Source organism: Ovis canadensis, chromosome 14 (assembly GCF_042477335.2).
Source record: "Ovis canadensis isolate MfBH-ARS-UI-01 breed Bighorn chromosome 14, ARS-UI_OviCan_v2, whole genome shotgun sequence".
NCBI classification, from domain to species: domain Eukaryota; kingdom Metazoa; phylum Chordata; class Mammalia; order Artiodactyla; family Bovidae; genus Ovis; species Ovis canadensis.
In genome coordinates this window covers 26639131-26660145 of record NC_091258.1, presented here as the reverse complement: position 1 = coordinate 26660145, position 21015 = coordinate 26639131, and the positions used below count along the sequence as shown (strand labels likewise).

Genomic DNA, 21015 nt, shown 5'->3' with positions numbered 1-21015 from the left:
GAAGCCACTGCAATGAGAAGCCCGAGCACCACGACTAGCGAGTGGCCCCTGCTCACCACAACTAGAGAAAGCAATGAAGACCCGGTGCAGCCCAAAACGGCGTATACAAAACAGCTGCTACCGTTAGAAAAATGGTAATAAGGAGGCCTACAGCACGTGCAGTGCGTTGGGCCCGGCTGCCCTCTCAGCGTTCCTTCACGACTCCTCCACTTCACAGCCCATTGTTGGTGCTTCCTTCCTTCCCTTTATGGCCGAGTGATGGTGCTGCCGCGCGGGTGGACCTCTGCTGAGGGATGCTCAGCAGCTCCCAGCCTCTGGCCACTGTGACTAGCGCTGCTGTGCACGTGTGCCCATGTACAATGCATGGTGTCCACTCTCCCGGGTGTGCCCCTCGGGGTGGAACTCTGGCCAGACGGGCACTGTCACCTGCGTTGCTCAGCAGCTGTCCTACTGAAGGCCCAGCTCCGCGTGGATCGTCCCTCTACGCCTCTGCTTCGGACGTTCGCTCCCCCACCTTCCTCTCTGGCTGCTTCTGCGTCGTCTCAGTCTTCGAGGTTCTGCACGTCCAGGTGTGGCTTTGTCTGTGTTTCTGCTCGGGATCTGCTCTGCTTCCCGAATCCCCTCACCGTCACCTCCTTCTGTTCTTTCCTCTGGGATCAGACACGTTACCTGCACCAGCTCCTTCCTCCCACTTCACCCCTCAGGCCTGGCCTCCGAGTGCCCGTCCCTGGAGGGCAGATGGGGAGGGGGAAGACAGGGGTGCTGTGCCACAGCGGGCGCCGCCCCGGACCACCCACAGCCCACGGCAAGCCTCGGCATCATCAAGCCCAGGACGGGGTTGGGTGGAGAAGGCAGGTCTGAGGGGACACCCAGGAAGGCTCCCCGGCAGCAGCGCCGTGGCCATGTTCCGAGTCAGTGAGCACAGCTGCTGTGGGGACTTCGCCAGCTAACAGACGACAGGGGCAGAGCAGGCCAGACCCGCTGGCCATGGTTAACACCAACCCCCTCATGGGCTTCTGTGTGGAACTCCTTTCCTTTCCTGCCCTTCTCTTTCCTGTTTATACACAACATGGCTCCTTCAGACACGACTTCCTCCAAGGACCCCCCAGAGATGGAACATTCTGGGGCTGGAGGAGGCCATGTCAGGCCTGGGGTGATGCTGAGCGCCCAGAGGAGGAAGAAGCAAGGCTGGCTTGGTTGAGGGGTGGAGGGGGTCGGGGAGCAGAATGCCGGTGTGTGGGGGGATGGTGCTGGGGGGTCGGGGGTCGGGGGGGCGGTGTATGGGGTATGGCGCTGGGGGGGGCCGGTGTGCAGGGCGGGGAACGGGGGGCACCAGTGTGTGTGGGGGTGGTGCTGGGGGTCGGGGTGGTGCTGGGGGGGGCCGGTGTGTGGGGGGTGGTGCTGGGGGGCGGTGCTGGGGGGCGGTGCTGGGGGCTGGTGTGCCGCTGGTGTGTGGGGGGTGGTGCTGGGGGTTGGGGGGGGCAGTGTGCGGGGCGGTGCTGGGGGTTGCGGCCGGTGTGTGGAGGGGGCGGTGTGGGGGGGCGTGCCGCCAGTGTGTGGGGGCGGTGCTGGGGAGGAGGCAGCTCCCAGGAGGAAAGACTGCGACAGCTGCCGTGGTCATAAATACATTTATTTCATGTACTCCATTAGAAACGCACAATTATAGCGCTGAGCGCATCCATCCCCCTAAAAAAGTAGGTAAGCAACGTCTCCGTCAAAATCATCAGTCGTCTCCTGTGAACATCTATCCTTGTTACACTGAACAGATCACACAGCAAAAGGTTTCTGCTACTCCATTTTTTTTTTCGATTTTCTTTTTTGTTATAAACACCATAGCAAATTAAAAAAAGCTGTTTGAACAGAGAAAAATATCGCAGTTCTTGATTTCCAGCGTGCACTTGACGCAACCGCACTGTGCTTCCCGCTCCTTCCCTGGACGTTCCAGGAGATCAAAAGAAACAGGGTCTCCGGGCGGGGGTGGCAGGGGCTACCATTGTCTTCGTTTCCCAGGGCACTCTCCCCATGGACGGGTGCTCGGATGCACTTCAGCAGCACGCGGGCAGGCCCCTCCCTTGCAAAGCCTAGGGGCGGGCGCGTGTGAACGGTGTAGGTGGCAGGGGCCAGCGTGCAGGGGTCAGCACGCAGCGGCAGCGTGGCTCGGGTCTGGGCGGGTCAGCAGCCTCACTGGATCTGGATGGCCCCGTGCTCCAGCTGCATCTCAGGCTGCAGGGTGGGCTGCAGGGCGTCAGCCGCCTGCAAGAGGGGAGAGGGCTTTCCATCAAAGGGCCCAGGCCACGCCCGGTCACAGACATGTGTGGTTTTCAGGCACAGAGTAGAACACACACCTGGGCTGGTGGCCCAGGCACTGACAGACCCGGGGACGCCAAGGTCCCTCTGCAGGGCCTCCGCTTTACCCCCACCGGCCCACCCACTCACCCCTCTCACAAGTGCCCCAGCACCCTCCCCCGCCACCAGCACTGGGTTCCATTCCCACCCTGCTTCTCACTGGGGGCACCCTCCAAGTCGTCAGCATATTCACAGGTTTACGATAAGTCAAAGGGAAAAATACAGTCTTAGAGTAAGTCACTGACCATGCGTCTCAGCCACCAAGAATGGGGCCCCCAGAGAGAGACGGTCTGGCGGTTTTGGGGACTCCCTAAGCCACTGGCCAAAGGTAGTGGAGGTGGGCTCCCCTGGCAGGAAGTTTAGCTGGGTGGCTCCTGGGGCCACGCAGGGGAGGCAGAGGCCCCAGTGGGGCTGGTGCTGCTCCTCCGACTGTGGCTCAAGACTTTGCTCTCTCAGTGCAAACATCCCATGGACATAATAGCGTTTCCCGATAGTGGGGGTGGCGGGAGTCAGGGTGTCTGCCCGCCAGTCTGAGGGCTCAGCAGAGGGCTCCTCCAGAGGGGCTGGGTTTGAGGACGCTCAGGAGCGCATACCCATGTCACCCCCGCCCCAGCAGTCTGAGCCTGACCACACCCTGACAGACCCCGATGATTCTGCCTGTCCTACGGGTTTGGGCACCACACGGGAGTCCAGGTCTGGCTCCCCCAGACCCAGGGGAGGTCATGATGGTCTCCTGACCAAGCACCATCACTGGGGGTTACAAACCCACACGCGGGCCTGCAGAACCTCAGACCCTGGGCTGGCCCTGCCCCGACACGAGGAGCAGCAAGGCCTCAGGTGTACTTGATTTGGTCTCTAAACTCATAGGTAAACATGTGCCTGAGAGCATCTCAAGAACTGGTTTCAAGCTGGTCCCTGGGCCAGGAACCGACTTCTCACCTTCACACTTCCAGGCACTTACGAGAGACAGAATCCCAAGTGAGCACCTAGGTCCACACGGGCACCTCTCACGGTCACTTACCTTCCTCACGGAAGAAGGTCCGAGGTAGAAAGGCCCAAGCGTGTCCACACCTGCAGGAGCCCCGGGCCCTGTGCACTTCCCGAAGGGAGGACCCACCTGGGCCGCAGCGGTGTGGTCGGTCACCGGCGCCAGCTGGACGTACTGGACCTGGATGTCGCTGCCCTGGAGCGGCGAGCCGTCCACCCCTGTGGCAGCCGGGTCCGAAGAAGCCACTGCTATCAGCTGGGCCCCCTGGAGCACCTTGAGACACAGAGAAGACGCACGTCAGCACAGAGGACAGGACTGAACGACGGAACAATGATTCAAACGTGCAGCCGCATCCTGGCAACCTGGAGACTTCTAGACCCCCAGTCTGGAGTCACCCTGGCAGGAGCTAGGGCAGAACGACATGCGATCGCCAGGCCCCAAATCCCACAGCAACCTGCCTGAGGTGTGGGGGACCGACAAGCTGCCGAGTGGGCACAAGTCAGGCAGTGCAGACGTACCGCGCTGGCATCGCTCAGCTGGCACTCGCCCTGTGCAGGGATACTCTGTGAGCCGGTCCCCCTGGCTGCCACCCCTGTAAGTCTCCTGCCCTGACCTTGCCCCCTGTGGGTCCTGGACTCAACCACACGCGTTAGGTGCTACGTCATTGTCCTGGTTTTGTTGTTGTTGTCCTGGTGAAAGATCCCTTAATAGATGAATTTAAAGTCAAGTCAAAAACTATCTTTTAATGAAACTTATGAAATCATGGCACTCTGGTCCTGGTGACGAGCTGCCACCCCTACAAACGAAAGGCATCTATGGTACTCTAACAGAGAGCTCTTCCTCTTGGCACTGCCAATAAAGTGACTTTTCACACGATCTGCAAAGCTGATTAAATCTTAAGAATTACAAAGTCAGAAACCCCAGGATCTAAACATGCAACATTTATAATAAGGAAGGCAGGCCCATTACCAGCCTAGAGGGTAAATAAAAATAAAAATAGTAAAATGTTCTCAACTGGGAATTCATTCCAAATACCATGCCCTTGAACATTCCCACGCTGGTTTGGTCTTGATAAGCAACTCAGGAATGAGCTGAACCCTTACCTTGTGGGCCCTCCAGACTCTTCCAAGAAAGCCACTCTCGGCACCATCCTCCACCCCCAAAAAGTTCAGGGAGGGGTCTGTTACCCAGGTTGGGGGGCGAGCCCAGCGATGGAGACAAGCGTCTCCTCCGGAATAGCGGCTCTGACTTCCTTGAGAAGGAGGACCTGCTTCTCACCTAAGACGAGCGAGCCTAGAGCAAAGGCACCAACCAGGCCGGCCTCCGATGCTCTACCAGGAAACGCCCAGTGTCCCAGCCTCCAGGGCTGCTCCGCCCACCAAGCCGCCTTCTCATCCCAGGTTTCAGTTACCCGCGATCAACCGCAGTTCAGAAATATTAAAGGGGAAATTCCAGAAATAAACGTGTCCTAAGGTTTGCTGTTTTGGGCTGCGAGAGGACACCCTGCACCATCCTGACCTTTGACTTTGTGCCTCCACCCCCCGCCTCGTGAGCCCTCAGTGGTGTCTCAACTGTCGAGGGGTCACAGGCTTCCCCTACTTCATGAGGGCCCCGAAGCCCCAGAGCAGCAATGCTGGCCACATGAGGTTATCTCACTGGACCTGATTTACAGATTAGACGTCACACAGGTGTGCACGCACAGGAAGAACACAGCACGGGTTAGGTACTATCTACGGTTGTGGGCATGCTCTAGGGGTCACGTGACACACACCCCTGCAGGTAAAGAGGGGCGACGACAGTGCCTCCCGCAGGGAGGATGGCCCCATGAGGAGCCCAGCTGTGCCACCCGCCCCTGACTTAAGAACATGTCTTCTCAAAGCTGGACAGGTCTGGGACAGGAGCAGGCTGTGGGGAGTGGTCAGGAAGCTGGCTCTGCGATGCTCCCCACCCCCACTGGCCCTGAGGCTCTGGCAGGAGCCCCCAGCTGGAAGCTAGGATACCACAGCTCTGCCAGGAAGCGCACCCAGCCCAGCATGGGGCCTGCACAATCCCACTAAAGACAACCCAAAGGGCCTCAGGGAGTTCTGCAGCCCGGGCCTCTCCGGGAGGGAGGGGTAGGGGTGGATACCCCACCAACAGTCACAGCACCGGGAGCAGGGCGCTTCTCCTGGGAGGATAAACAGAGCAAAATGCTTCACAGGCCAACTGCACAGACACCGCGGGCTGGGCCGTGCAGCCTCCTGAAACTTGGTCCAGCGGGGACGGGACGTGCTGACCTGGATCCTAATGGGTGACGAGGACGCCTGCTGACGTCAAGTCTTTAGCTCAAAGCAGCAGGGTCCCCGCAGCACCCAAGGCCATGAGCCCACTGGACACCAGCCAGGGGCCTCGCTCTGGCAGGGGACCAGCCCGCAGCCAGAGGTCCTGCCGGATGGCGAGGGCCCAGCACACCTGGCCCGGCTCCCACGTCTCCCAACAGCGAGCTGTGACTCCTTCCTGCTTGCAGGCTGTAGGGTGGGGAGGGGTGGGGGCTGGGCCCTCAGGAACATCTAACTGGGCAGCAGCGAACTCCCAGGACAGCAGCCAGGAGCAGCACGCCAGGCTCGCAGGACTGGAGTGGGAGCCCCGGGGCTGCGGAGACACATCTATGTGGACTCGGGTGCGGCTCACACCACCTGACTGGCCTCGGTTGCAAGCTTCCTGCGTGTTTCTGGAGCATAGCCCGTTACTTTCAGACCAAAGACAAATGGCATGGGGCTTGGATGTGGAACAGCCGACCGAGGGATCCCTGGATCTACCAGCACTGCTTTTCTGGAGTGCGCACATCTGGTTCTCCTCTCTATTCTGCCAATTCTGAAACTCTGTTTAATACCCAACGAAGATAATGCGAAACTGGTGCAAAACCTAAAATAAATGCAAGGAACCCAAGGACTTTTCAGTAATATTTAGAAACAAAATTCTGAACCCAACCAAGAACCCACCCAGACAGACACACACCCAACCCCAAAACACAAACCAACCATAAAACCCTCAAGCACTCAGAAGACAGGCTTTCAGCTTAGATGTGTGGCCAGAAATAGGCCCAGACCCCACACCTGAGGCTGCCTAGAGGAGCCAAGGTCGCCGACCGGTGTCTGCGTTTCTGCTTGAACCCCTCTGGTTAAGGTAATGCAATCAACTCAACCAGTGGACTTCTCCAAATCTGGATGTTAATTCAAAGAGCAGCTTCTCCCATGACAGAAAGACGAGGAGGCGAGAGGAAGATGCCCCAAACTGACAACTGGCCAGGAGACCCAGCAGCACAAAATCTATTTCAAATGTTCGTACAGCAAATGCCAAAAATAAGTAACGATTCCTAAGCCTCTAAACCTGAGGATGAGAACGCGAAGCCCCTACCGTGGATCCTACTTTGAGTTCCTGCCCAGGGTGGTCAGACACCACCACAACCTCCAAGGAACCCCAGTAGACACAGACAGAACCGAAGAGAGCTGAGCAAACAGTACTTCCTACATGCTCCTGGGGCCCACAGCACGAGGCCCAGCCTGGAGGTTCCTCACAGGAGGAGTCGGGGCTCCAGACCATAGATCCAATGCTTTAGGAAAGATGCTACAGCCAGCTGCCAAGCGGGCGCTTCCATAGCTGACAGGCCAGCAGCAGAAACCAGATTTATAGCCCGGGCGACGGGAGATGCCCCGGGGACCCGGTCTTGACACCACAGGGCAGGCGGCAGGACAAGCAGCCTGTGCCCTCTGCTCCATGCCTCCTTGCAGCATCGGAGCCTGAGCTGCAGACACAGTCTGGGGGCAGGAACACAAAGCCTAGAAAAACACAAGAAAGCAAAAACACAAGTCTGCAGACACGTGGTATCCAGCCCACCACTTCAGAGGCGGCGTCCTTGGGAACAACTCTTAACCATGAGACTGAAGACTGTCTGGTCAAGTGGGGGGTCGAGGGGGAAGAGGGTGGAACAACTCAGCCAGAGTCAAGTCCACAGCCGCCACCTCCCCATGGGCGCCAGGCCTCAGTCAGGCTTCTAGAAGGGGCAGGTGGGGTGGGTAGGGAGTGGGTGAGATGGAGCAGGAAAACAAGACAGGCTTTAATTACACATGTAAGTGATCCACCCTGTCCCTGGGGAAGGGAGAGGGTGCCCACTGTCACCCTCATGGCTAAAATGCCCACCGAGGATGCGGACACCCAGGAAGCAGAGCTCAGGCCTCCCTCGCTCCCCTGCTCTGCAACTGTGTACTCGGCTCCTACCATTTCCTTCTTTAGTTTGGAAAACTCACTGCGCAGAACCACGAAAATTACTGTTGGGTTTACTGTGATGGGACAAAAAAGAACTTCTCAAAGACGTGGCGCAGTCTTCCTACCAAGTTTAAGTCAGCAGGGAGCACCCAGCAAATACCCACTGAGCGATGGCCACTCGGTCCAGCTCCGCCCTGGCTGTGGCGCCCCAGGAGCCTGCCCCACCCTGCCAGAAGACTGCCCAACCCCTCAGGAGTCTGCTCAACACCCCCCAGTCACCTGCCCCCGCCCCCCAGGAGGAGCCTGCCCACCAGAGGCCACGTCTGACGTCTGATTTGACACACACAGTCAAGCAAGTCTCTGGGCCAAAGCGGCCTGCACCCCGTTCTGCCCCTGAGCAGCACTGTCCTGGGTCCCACATCCCTCCTGAGGCAGACAGGTGCTCTGGAGTCCTTCGATCCCAGAAGCCCAATGATCCACCATGCCAGCATGTGGAGACGGGTTAGATGAGGCCATGGGACGGGGCCCGTGAGGGCTCAACGCTCCCCAGGAGGAGGTGAGACACATCGAGGAATCACGTGGAGACATAACCAGCAAGATGGCCCTTGCCAGCACCCTGGTGTCGGGCTCCCAGCCTTCAGCCCCGTGGTACACACATCTGCACCTCCCCAACGGTACCCGGCTACAGCCGCCCAATCCAGATGGGTGGCAGGAGACAAACGCCCCAGGCCTTCCCACGTCCTGCACAGGGAACTGGGGGCTGCGTTGAGGCAGGGGTGCCACTGGAAATAGCAGGCTCACACGAGAGTGCAGCCGACTACCAACGACGTGTCTGTCTGCACATTGAGCACAGACGCCGCCCTGCTGCTGGCGTCAGGATGACACGCACACGACTGTGGCCGTCATCCAGCTTGCTGTGAGCAGACAGGCCCTGCACGCCGCTGAGACCACCAGGCCAGTGGGCTTGCAGGGGAGCAGGGCCTGTAGGGGTCCTGGAGCCGCAGTTCAAGAGCTGCAACCTGGACACAGGGCACAGGTGTCCTTGTTTGTTACCCCGCGCACCCCTTGGCCTGGGAGAAAGTGGGGACTCAGGCTAACTCACAGGCCCAGGACCACAAGCCAGAGAAAACAAGCAAACACAAGAGGCTTTGAAGGCACTGGGCGACCCCTTGAGGCCGCCGGGCACACCACTAGGCCAGAGCCAGTCAGGAGGGCGGAAGCATTAGGAAGGGTCAAGCAGGAGAACACAGATCAGACAGTGGGAACCTCAGCACACCAGGTGACTCTAGAGAACTCTCCCTCTAAAGGGTACGCTCTCTCCACCAGCCTCCGTGAAGAAAGGGGTTTGAGCCTTTCTCTCTAGCTCTTTGGCTTCTCTCCTGGCCAAACACCTGCCCATCTGTCCCCATCTACCTGGGGTTACCCTCTAGCTCTGGGGAGCTCTACTCAGATGCTAGTACAGCGGTGCCCCAAATGTAAGACCCCCCAAGCAGTCACATCCTTAACGCTGACTTGTAAGGAGCCCCCGCTTTCCTTTCTGTTTCAGCCAAACTCCGACTGCTGTGCCAGTGTCCCTGGGTGGCTCCCCAGCCTCTCGGAGCCGTGTCTAGAAGGCCTGTGCAGCTAGGAGTTCCTGCCACCCTCCACAGGTCAAGCCTCTGTCAGAGGTGTCTGCTCCAGAGTCCACGTCCACTCAAAGCCATACCACTCACCACAAGACAGCCACCCTCAGAGTCTGGGCGGGCCTTTGCTGGTCAGCACAGGTATGTGTGTGTCCATGCAAGCACAGGTCACATGGGAACATTATGGGGACACGGCTGACAGCACCTGGGCCAGCTCAGGGGCAGACGGGAGGCAGCACTGACGCTCACTGCGGGGCCGCTCAGTGAACCGTCTGCTCGGTTCACTGTGGGGGTCAACGTGAAACGTCAGCCTGCACTCTTGACATCAGTGACTGTGTCTGTCTACACGTCAAAATAATTCTAGATCAGTTTTCTACCCTGAACGCTCAGGCACCTGTCAGTTCAAGGGTCCTTCCACCCCTCCCTCCCTCATCTCTCACACACAATACCTGCCAAGTGTGCCAGACACTCTCCAACCCAGTGGCACGTCACACCAATTTCACTTTACTTGGGGGCAGGACATTCATCTCAGTACCTGACTAGAGGAAATGCAGCAGGAGAAGCCACCCTGATTCCTCGGAACCTTCTGGGCCAGAAGTCGACCTCTACTGTGGAGGCTCTGCCAGATTCTGAACACGACTTCCCCAGGGCCCAGACTGGGATCCCGCCCACCAACCTCAGACTCCAGCCCCATGAGAGCAGCGGCTTTAGTCTCATGCCCAGGCACCCTGATCACACTGCGCCCTGATTTCTAGGGGTGCGATTCCTCACACCCACAGTGAAGTTAACCTCAAGAGAACTCCGAGGTTCGCTCACAAAGTGAGGGAAAAAGTGGGAAGTGTCGCTGTGCTTGGAAGGCCGCTCTATGCAGTGGCTCTGCTGCCACGTGGCCCGAGGGCACCCTCATGCCCCGGCCCTGTGAGAACTCGGCTCCCACTCCACAGGTCCTCGGGTGCTCCTGTTTCCCCTGGCATGCAGCAGCCCAGTGCCAACTCCAGACCCCGTGTGCCCGAGTCCACTGTCTAACCTCGATGCTGCGCGCAGGGCAGCCATCCCCCTTGAGACTGCAGCCCCCAAGTCCAGACACACCAGCGCTAAGAGGATAGAGAACCGTCCTCCAGTGTCTACCTCATGGATGGTCACGGTGCCTGGAGTCTGCTGGGGAAAAAGCTGGGGCCAGGCAGACAGGAGGGACACGTCCCCATGGCATCTCCCATCTCCCGTCCCCTTGACTGTAAAGAAGTGAACCATCTGGAGAGACAGCCAGCACTTCATGGGGCAGCTCCATCAGAGGGCTTGGCTTCCATCCACCCTCCGCCAAACCAGAAATGGACAGAGTCAGCCTGTGGAGCAGGAGGGGAATCTCGCTTCGTCCTGGAGGACAGCAGCTCCCTGACGGCATCTGAAGCAAAATTCTTGGGGAAGCATCCTTAGCTGCTCTGTGCCATCACCCAAACACCAGGACACTGGCCCAGCACTGGCGCGGCTCCAAATTGCCAGCAGGCCCCTCTCGGAAAACAGGCAGGGACAGAAGAGCTTCAGAAGACTCCAGAGAAATCACCAAGCCTTCCTGTGTAGAAAAAGCTTTATAACTTGGGCCGCACTGAAAACAAATTTGGAATGACTCAGAAGTCACCATTTTTCAGCCTACTGAGCTGTGAGTTTCAGGTAAGCTCTCCTCTGTACGTTTCCAGTTAATAACTCATGTCTAAAATCATCAATGGATATATGATACGTTTTTAAATGGCTTAAAAACAAAAGTGCAGCAAAATGCCTTCAACCAACAGGTATCTTACAGTTAACTAATGCTACTACACTCACTCACCAACAAGGAATTACTGAGTGCTGAAAAGTCACACTACAGTGGGTGGGTGAAGAATAGAAATGAATAAATAAAGTTTCGATCTAATGGAATCAACGCTATTTAATTGAACATTTCAAACATATATTTGAAAATGATAAAATGGGTCAGAAACGATTCTCCAATTTGAAGGCCTGTCTCTCCTCCCTTGACCGGCTGGAGTCAAAGCCTTTGAGGTGAGACTTGACCAAAGGGGTTCAGGGCCGTGGGTGATCATCCAACAACAGGAAGTGCCTTGGCGGTTTTAGCTACTTGGTCTCAACCAACATGAGCCTCCAATGACAACGTGATTCCAACAACCTACAATACCGGAAGCATGTACACAAGTAACTACAACACGCAACTTCCTCTTAAAAGCATTACCATACATTTCCAGCCCAAATCTCAATCAACTTCTTTCTGGCCTTGTCCAGCCTGAAACCATCTTGTTCAGCACAACTCCAGGGACAGGTGACAGGCCTAGACTGACGTGCCCGTGGCACTAACTAGTTACTCTCAGCCTGAAGCTGCCTTCCCTGCTGCCCACAGGCCCAGGAGACACTGAACGTGAATCCTAGGCGCTGGGTACCCTCCCACAGCCCCAAGCCTCCTTGGGGACCAGGATTTCTGAGGAATGGAACTGGGACCAGGAGACCAGGGCCGACGGTGCCAGCTGCCTCAAGCAGGGTGACGGCCCACAGCGCCACACTCAGCGAGACAGAAGACACAGGGCTGCTTCTCTGACTTCTCCAGGATATTTCTGGGAAGCAGTCAACACCAAACTTTCTCTGCATCTGACCTTTTATAGATTAAACTATATTTTCCACCGTTTCTGGTAGAGAAGGCTTTTCCAAGAGGGATTAACCCCAAGCTACCTAGGTTCTCCAAGATGTGTGTCTGCATTTTGGCAGGAACATATTTTCTTGAAGGAAACACTTTTCTTAGAAGTGAAGTGACAGTGTGTGCTGGTGACAAGGTGTCACAGACCATTAACAGTGGACTGGAGCCCCAGGGATGGCAGAGACTGATCCAACGCCACAGATAAAGGACCCTGCACACACACCATACCACCCCCTCACCCCCCCACCCACACACACACAGCCCTTCCTCTCATCCACTCCAAAAAAGATCTACACATAAAATGTTGGATACTTCCCATCTCTTCTAATCTTTTTCCCAGCTGGGTGTATAAGGCCTCGTTTTACGGAAAAAATTCTGAAAGTTACTGAAATTCAATTTTAAGTTAAGTATAAGGACGCACACAAAAGCCAAAGGTGTCGAGAGAGGCTTTAGAGTCTCAAGAAAGCCAGAGCTGTTTATCTAGATCCTGAGGAAACATCTCACAGGTGCAAGACAAGAGGAACGTGGACACATCACCATGCGGCCTGATTTTCTGTAAGCCACGTGAACCGTGCGTGTGTGTGTATACATGTTTGTGTGTGTCTGGCATATTCATCACTACAGAGATGGGCTTACCAGAACATACCCATCTCCCAGGTTTCCAAGTGTCCTGATGTCATTCATTCAGCCTGCAGACACACATAAACCTTTTTCATACACATTTTAGATTACATTAACCACACTGTAAAAAAAAATAAAAATCTTCTACCAAAATACGCATCTAGTTGAAACAGTATCAAACCATTTCATTGTTCCCAATATAAAAAGCATGACTAACACTGCAGTCTTTAAAGATTTCTCATGTGGCAAAAATCTCCAAAATATAGACAAAATTGGGCCCGATTCAAATGTTCCAACAGATACGATGCTGCCTGATGACAGAGTAGAGACATCCCACTAGGTTATAATCGCCTGACCCACAAATACCCCAGCTCCATAACCAGGCGCCTGCTGAATGCATGGAGCCACAGGCGGGAAACAGCCTACGGATCTGCTCTCACCTTCCTCACACACCCACAGTCAACAAGGGGGCTGACTGACACGACAAAGGCGCCAGCGCCCTCCCAGGAGCACACGGTCCTTGGGCGCTGACGAGCCCTGCAAACAGAGGCGCCTCTTCCCAACAGTCTGCTCAGGAGCACAACCTTTAGTCACATGAATAAATGCTGGGGTCTTTGCTTTGTTTTCTTAAAACTCCCCCCAAACCAAGATGAACAGAATGCAAAACACACCCCAGAAATTGTGTAACCCTAGATTTTTTTAAATCTCAATTTTTTAATGCAGAAAAGGACATCTTAAGACTAAAGCAAAGAGGAACTAAAGAGACTCTTGATGAAGGTGAGACGAGAGTGAAAAAGCTGGCTTAAAACTCAACATTCAAAAAACTAAGATCATGGCATCCAGTCCCATCACCTCATGGCAAATAGATGGGGAATCAATGGAAACAGTGAGAGACTTTATTTTCTTGGGCTCCAAAATCACTGCAGATGGTGACTGCAGCCATGAAATTAAAAGACGCTTGCTCCTTGGAAGAAAAGCTATAAGAAACCTAGACAACGTATTGAAAAGCAGAGACATTACTTTGTCAACAAAGGTCCATCTAGTCAAAGTTATGGTTTTTCCAGTAGTCATGTATGGATGTGAGAGCTGGACCATAAAGAAGGCTGAGCACCAAAGAACTGATGCTTTTGAACAGTGGTGCTAGAGAAGACACTTGCGAGTCCCGTGGACAGCAAGGAGATTAAACAGTCAACCCTAAAGGAAATCAATCCTGAATATTCACTGGAAGGACTGATGCTAAAGCTGAAGCTCCAACACTTTGGCCACTGATGCAAAGAGCCAACTCATTAGAAAAGACCCTGATGCTGGCAAAGAATGAAGACAGGAAAAGAAGGGGATGACAGAAGATGAGATGGTTGGATGGCATCACCAACTCAACGGACGTGAGTTTGAGCAAGCTCCCAGAGATGGTGCAGGACAGAGAAACCTGGCGTGCTGCAGTCCATGGGGTCGCAAAGAGCTGGACACAACTGAGCGACTGAACAACAGCAGTTCAAGAAACTCTTAACGATACACTCTAATAATAAAAAACGCACCCAACTTCACCATCAGCCAAGTTGCCCCAACAACAAAGCACACAGTTAATAGTCGTGTCAAGTTTCTCAATGTGGATTTTATGCCACTCGGGTGGGTGGGCTGAGGTTGACACTAGGGCTGACAGGATAACCACCAACCCACCTGCCTGAGCAGGAAGCTCACTTTCAGGGCTTATGGTGCGTGAATCACCCAGCAACCGTCTCCATGGGAATCTGCCAGGCCTCTCCTGGTGCTCGGGCAGGACCCTGCCTCTATAGGAAGGAAACGGCCCTGCCCTTCAGCAGCTCACGGTCAAGCTGCACGGGGCCCAGCGTGGATGCTGAGAGATGCTGCATGCCTCCCTGCCAACCACCTCACAGCTCGTCCTCCTGATTCAGAGCAGGACACGGACAGCCCACACTGGCCTCTGGAGGGTGGTTACCTCAGGGCCTGTGTGTCTGCGTCCCAGCTCTCAAAAGCTGGCCACATCCCCTGGGGGCCTGGCCACCATGCTGTGAGGCCCCAGGCCACGCGGGGAGCCTGCATGAGGACCAAGGGGTTGGGGGGACAGCCCAGCTCCAGCCCCAGAAGCCCTAGACAGAGCAGGCCCCGGGGCCTCTAGATGGCCTGCGGACTCCACAGCTCTGCATAGTTCACATCAGGTGAGCTCAGTGAGGGTTTCTGTGTCTTTTTCTCAGGACCAGAAGAAAATCGCAGCAGTTAGAGTTTGACAGAAATAAACGGGAACAAAACCTGCCTTATATTGCAGACAGAGACTGCACAGCAGCCCAGGGCCCCGCCGTCCACAAGCCCCTCCCTGCCTGCAGCAACAAGAGCTGGGACCCACCACAAGTGAGCACTTACCTGCCCATCCTGTCCCACGTGGTGTATCTGCAGATTGCCCTGTAAAACAGATGGAAAAAAAAGGCAATCAACGACAATGCTTCAAGACTCAAGAGACAGAGGCAGGAATGTCCCCAGGCCGTTTGTGAGAATCAGCAGGACTGTTAACATCCATTCTACAAAAACACAATCCTCCATAGCCATAAAAACCTCAAAATGTTTAAGCTACATTTACAAATACTATTTTTTCTTACAAAAACAAAGCAAACCAATTAGAAAACATTGTACCTAACCCCCAACCCTGACTCCAAATGAAAATGTTATTTTCTTCCAACTTTTTACTTGGAACCAATCTTAGACTCACAGGAAGAATTTAAAGTGGCCCAGAGAGGTCCCATACTCCCCCGTGAGACACCTGACATCACGTCGTGGCATCACTGCAGCCGGGAAACCTATGGGGCACAATGCAGCTAACCAGACCACACGCACGCCGGGACCTCATCAGATGAGATCCATTTTCACTGGTTTAAAAAAACAGCTGCTTTAAGTCTGGTAGGCTCTGCTAAACATCTCTCTATGGATATCCTGATTTTGACAAAATAATTACCTAATTTTTAAATGAACAAGGTAAGGTTTTAATGTGATAAGAAGACTAACTGCATGCTGTAACTTATTACAAAGTAATCATTATACTATCAGCAATTGCTTCTAATTCAGTGCACCCAATTCCTAACGGAAGCAAAAGACACTAGGTTCTATGGACGAAGGATTCAGTTAAGGAAACTGGAGGAAAAGTGAGTAAAATTGATAATAAATACTGCAATTTGGAAGTACTCTAGTGAAGTTTTAGCAGACAGTATTAAAAGCAATGCATGTTGCTTCCTCCTTTTCCCACCCTTGCAGATTTCCTTCAAGAGCCCCCATTGAGGGAAGGGGCAAGGCAGGTGAGCTGGTGGATGCCCGGCCCTCTGTGGGCATGGCCCCTCACCCGTGCCCAGTGAAGCGATGCCCCCAGACGCCTGGGCGTGCCCCCACTTAGCCTGCAGCCTGCTCCCCCACCCCAGCCCCCACAACCTGCTGCTGTGTGTGAGATCACAGACGCCCCCTTAAGAATGTTGAGCCAGCAGGCAGGAAGCAAGCCCATCCCTCAGCTCCACCCACACTGGGCACAAACGTCAGGGTGTGGGTCCAAGCTCATGGACAAGGTGCTGGGAACCACACTGGCCAGAGTGGACAGCCCCTAGCCCCAGTCCTTCAGCCTTGCCTTTGGGAAGAAGGTGGGAGTCAAGCTGACCTTCCCAAGCCAGGCGCCCCGTGGCAGCCGCCACACACACAGAGGGCAGGTGTGCACCCAGAAGCCCCCACCTCCATCCTTACTATGGGTAGCAGTAAGGAGGACACCAGTGGGGAGAGGCCAGAGAAAGCTGCTAGGCGGCTCACAGGCCTACATGTACTCTCTCACAGGACTCCCTCCCCCTCAAGGCGGGCACCAGCCCCCTGAGCAGAGGAAGCTGAGACCAGTGAGGAGGACGGTGAGGCCGCAGTCTGTGGCAACCCTCTTATGCTCCTCCCACCCCTGGGCTGGAGTGCAGGAAGGTCTGTATCTCAGGCGAGACAGCGGTCCAGGGTGCAGCTCACCAGGAGCAAAAGCCTCCATACAGTGTCCAGAAACAAACCCTGACGGCCACCAGAGCAGCCAGGGCAGGAAGGCCCGGAGGGCAGGCAGGCCTCAGGTCTATGCCCCAGAAGCGTGCATCAGGGGGTTGCTGCCGGGCGCCCATGTTGCCCAGGGCAGCCCAGTGGTCATGCACACTGCAGGGGTCGGAGTGCAGGGGGCCTGTGGGCCCCGGGCGGGCTGGCGGACTCACCTCACTGTCCTGCGTGATCTGCACCTGCTCCCCCTGAGGCACCTGGGCGATGTGTAGGTGGCCCTGTGGGATCCGCAGAAGAGAAGACACAGGAAGCATCAGGGCAGACAGGAGATGCTCGCCCCTGACTCACCCTCACAGCTCCGGACAAGACAGTGGAGGCCGGAGCCGCCAGGGTCACAAAGCACTGTGTGAGCTACTGACCCGCCTCCCAAAGGACCACTTTAAGACCATGACACTAACATTTTGCAGTCATTCTTAAAGGGGCAATGAGGCCTAGGAAAACTCTGCTGAATCTTTAAATATCACTAAACGAGCGAATTTAAGAATGTGAAGGACACACAAAAAAGAGGAGAAACCAAAGTTTTCCAGAAAACTGAAGTTTTTGGTTTTTTTTTTTGTTGTTTTAATTGTACTATCAACCGGGAGGAACCAGAAACTGTGGACTTTCAGGCTAGTAACCTGGAGGTGCACGAGGCCACACAGCAGCATGACTAGAAAGGTGAGTGGCTGTTGTTCATGTATCCACACAGAGAACAGGTCAGTCAACTCTTTAGATCAATGACTATGTAAACAACTGAAGTAAACATTAATAAATATAGTTCCAAAGAATCCAACTAAAATGTTTGCAGGTACAGGCAGACAAGTAATTACTGTAAATCTTAACTTTGCTCAATGAAACGAATATCCATTATCTTATTTAAAATTCTACCTTAATCAAAATGGGCCTGAAAATAAACCACTGAAGATTTCTCTGTGGCGTTCATGTTGCCACGTCTATATAAACCCTGAATCACAGTTATCTACTCTGGAATTCTTTCAGAGAGCTTCCTCACTAACAAGCTAAGAGTCACTGCCTCTGGGACCGTCAGCTAAACAAAGAACTACTGTTTATAGCTGCTCTGTCTCCCCTGGAAGAAGACACACCCCTCACACGTGCCCCCTGTGCTCTCAGGAAGCTCTCCGTCTCCGGATGGTGCGTGGAGCACAGCATCTAACCAGGTGTCCAGGAGGCTGCCCTGCCATGAACCCGCCGGTGAGAAGGCTGGGTGACGAAGCACCCCCAGGATCCCCAGAGAGTTCCTGCCCGCTCTCCTTGGCCACAGGACCCACAAAGGTTTGGGAGGGATGTCCACCTGGGCCAGCAGCGCACGAGGCAGGGCCAGACGGGCTGGGTGAGCTGGGCACCACGCCGAGGGGCACTTGTCATCCAATCCAAAGAAGCTACACGCTAAGGCCTCCAGCTTCCTCCGCTGGCCCTCAGTACAGGGTGCCCGTGCTTCTGAACTGAGGAAATACCTAGGACACATCATGGTGCCCCCAGGAGGACGGGCAGAAGTGCAGAGTTGCAGGGACCACAAGGGGTGGGTATCTGTGAGCTGTAGGAGGCCTACCCTGACTGCTTCCGCTTTGATCTGGCACTGGACCCCTCCCCTAAGCTATCAGGGGGGTCCAGAACCGCAGGGAAAGCTGGTCATGCCCCCAACCCTCCCCTCCCCTCCCGCCCACGAGGCCAGACTGGCGAGAAGTACGTACTACTTGGACCTGCCCGTCCTCCCCGATCTGGTGGATCTGGACCTGCTGGGCGTTGGCCAGGGCGTAGTGCAGGGCCTGTGGGGGCGGCTGCTGCAGCTCACTGGCGGGCGGCGGCGTGCTCATCATGGTCTCTGCAGGGAGGTACACACGGGCCTGAGAGATCAGCCCAGGCTGAGCCCGCCTCTGCCTTCCCCTGCCCCCACAGGGAGGAAGGGGGAGCCCGCCATCCTGGACTTGGCAGCTCCTGGATGTGCAGGGTCACGAGCAGCAGCTGTTCACATGGCAGAGATTTCTGACCTGTGGACAGAGATGAAGACCCGACCACCCCTGAACAGGGACGGTTCCCAGCCACCCACTGGGTATAAGTGAAGCTCCTCAGATGAAGCAACAAAAATGAAAAACAGGAAGAAAGTAGACACTAAAGTCTGTTTCAGACCAGCCCAAAGTAGGATTGGTCCATGGATTATTTGGGGAAAAAGTCTCACCAGCTCAATTAAAGGTAAACTTCTCAATAAAAGTTTTGTTGTTGTTTAGTTGCTCAGTTGTGTCCAACTCTTTGCAATGCCATGTACTATAGCCTGCCAGGCTCCTCTGTCCATGAGATTCTCCAGGCAAGAATACTAGAGTGGCTTGCCATTTCCTCCTCCAGGGGATCTTCCTGGCCCAGGGATCGAACCCAGGTCTCCTGTATCGCAGGCAGATTCTTTACTGCTGAGCCACCAGGGAAGCCCAATAATAGTGTACTTTCCACGTTTAACCCAAAATGAGATGTTTGTTTTCATGTGTATCACTTTTAATCACAATGCTATCTCAACCAGGAAAATTTTCTTATACACTTACAACATTAGGACTCAGAAAAAATTTTAATTATCAATGTACACACATATTTTTGTTGTAAAGAATGGATTAGGGCTTCCCTGATAGCTCAGTTGGTAAAGAATCTGTCTGCAATGCGGGAGACCCTGGTTCGATTCCTGGGTTGGGAAGATCCCCTGGGGAAGGGAAAGGCTATCCACTCAAGTATTCTGGCCTGGAGAATTCCACGGACTGGATAGTCCATGGGGTTGCAAAGAGTTGGACATGACTGAGCAACTTTCACTTTCTAAGAATGGATTACTCAAAAAACTTCTAAAGATAAAGACAGAGTGAAACTCCTTGAGAAGTGGAATACAGACATGAATGGAAGGACACAAAAAATATAAAACATCTGATTCTCGAAGAACAGACTTTTCATGCACTTTTGATAGCTGAGTGGTGCATATCAACCTGACATGGTATAGACTCCACTGATTACCTTTTAAAAACTTACAATATAACAGCATTAAAATGTTAACACACGCAACACATCAGAAACCTGTTACTGAGCTAACCATGCAAGCAATAGCTCCCCACAAGCATGCAGCTTCTGAGAACCCATTTAAATCCATGTTTTATCATCTATATTGATATCAAAATCCAGTGCAAAAATGGGCCTCAGTTACTTGCTTGCGATCCAAGAACAATCCAAGAGCTACAACAAGTGACCGGAGACAAGGTTTCCTGCTGAGGGAAGACCTCTCCCCGCTGCTCCCAACAGAGAGACACAGAAAGGGCAGCCTCTCATAGGCCTTGCCCCCACTGGCTGGCGCTCCTCCACATCTGGAGAGACACAAGATCGGGAGCTGGTTCCCTGAGACCCTCACGTTCTGGGCCCTACACACATGCTCCCCAATGAGAGATGCAGGGAAAGCGCTGGGGGTGTTTACACAATAAAGGGCAGCCCCTTAAACTCAAGCACGTATAAAAATTCACACAGTGTGGCCAGACAGGAGTGTGAAATACAAATGTTTTAATAAATCGATATTTTAAAAGTCCCTTGAAACTAGTGATGTGGTTTGTGCTCAAACTGGCAGTACTAATCCAGCTTTAAATAGAGTAGCCTTGGCTCAGATGCTCACGGACAGCATTTACTTGTCAGTTCCTCTCTGTGTGCTGATAATTCAGAAGTAAACAAGACAACCCCAGCTGGAATTACTACGAAGCCCAAATTTATGGAATCCTGGCTGAATGACATGTTCCTGGATTATGTCTGTCACCAGAAGAGCCTTAGGTACCAGCTTCGCTGTCTCAGGCCTCGAGTACGCAGGAAGATCAGTACAAAATCCCAGAGGCCCTTCAACCAACCACCCTGTGCGTATCAAGTTTGAGCCAAGTAGGCAGTAAGTTAAGACAGAGAAACATCAAGTCAACAGGAAGTTACAGAAACTGACAAAAGAAGAACGTGCTATTCTGTGTTTCTCTCAAAGCTCTAAGGGCTCCAGTGCCTGAGGAAAGGGCCCCCTCTGGCTCCCAGGAGACCAACCTCCCGAGAGCAGCCCGAGCCCACCCCAGAGGCACAGCATGGAGAGCTGGGTGGATGGAGGTGGCAGCGTGCCCTGTAGCACCAAGAAGTCTGCCTCCGAGACCCAGAGGACAGCTGACCCAGCAGGATGATGGGGGTCCCCTGCCCCTGAGAAAGCTCCGGTCACCCCGGCCACGGAAGGTGCTGCTGGACTCTGCAGACCTTCCCAGGGCCGGCCAGAGTCCATCCCAAAGGACATGTCCTGAGAACCGGAGCCTGCCCAGCATCGGCACTGAAGAGCCTGTTCGCCACCCACAAGAGGACACAAGGCTAACGGCCGCATTGAGCTGCTCAAACCCACAGCCTCTCAGGAGGAACACTACCGTGTTTATAAACAGAGAACAAATGAACCGAAGACACAAAAGTGCCAT

General features: G+C 54.4%; 1 protein-coding gene across 4 annotated transcripts in view; it reads right to left on the bottom strand.

The window, feature by feature from the left end:
* Window positions 1-1609: 1609 nt before the first annotated feature.
* Window positions 1610-21015, bottom strand: part of BANP (BTG3 associated nuclear protein) — a 73137-nt gene continuing 53731 nt past the window's right edge. For 2 of the 4 annotated variants that reach the window (XM_069549698.1, XM_069549700.1), the window contains 5 exons: window positions 18265-18395; window positions 16729-16791; window positions 14882-14920; window positions 3368-3607; window positions 1610-2253 (listed from right to left, as the gene is read on the bottom strand). In XM_069549698.1, coding sequence (XP_069405799.1) covers window positions 2182-2253; window positions 3368-3607; window positions 14882-14920; window positions 16729-16791; window positions 18265-18395 — 545 coding nt within the window. In that variant the 3' untranslated portion in view covers window positions 1610-2181. The remainder of the gene's footprint in view (window positions 2254-3367; window positions 3608-14881; window positions 14921-16728; window positions 16792-18264; window positions 18396-21015) is intronic. The other 2 variants (XM_069549699.1, XM_069549701.1) reach the window with 1 other exon arrangement.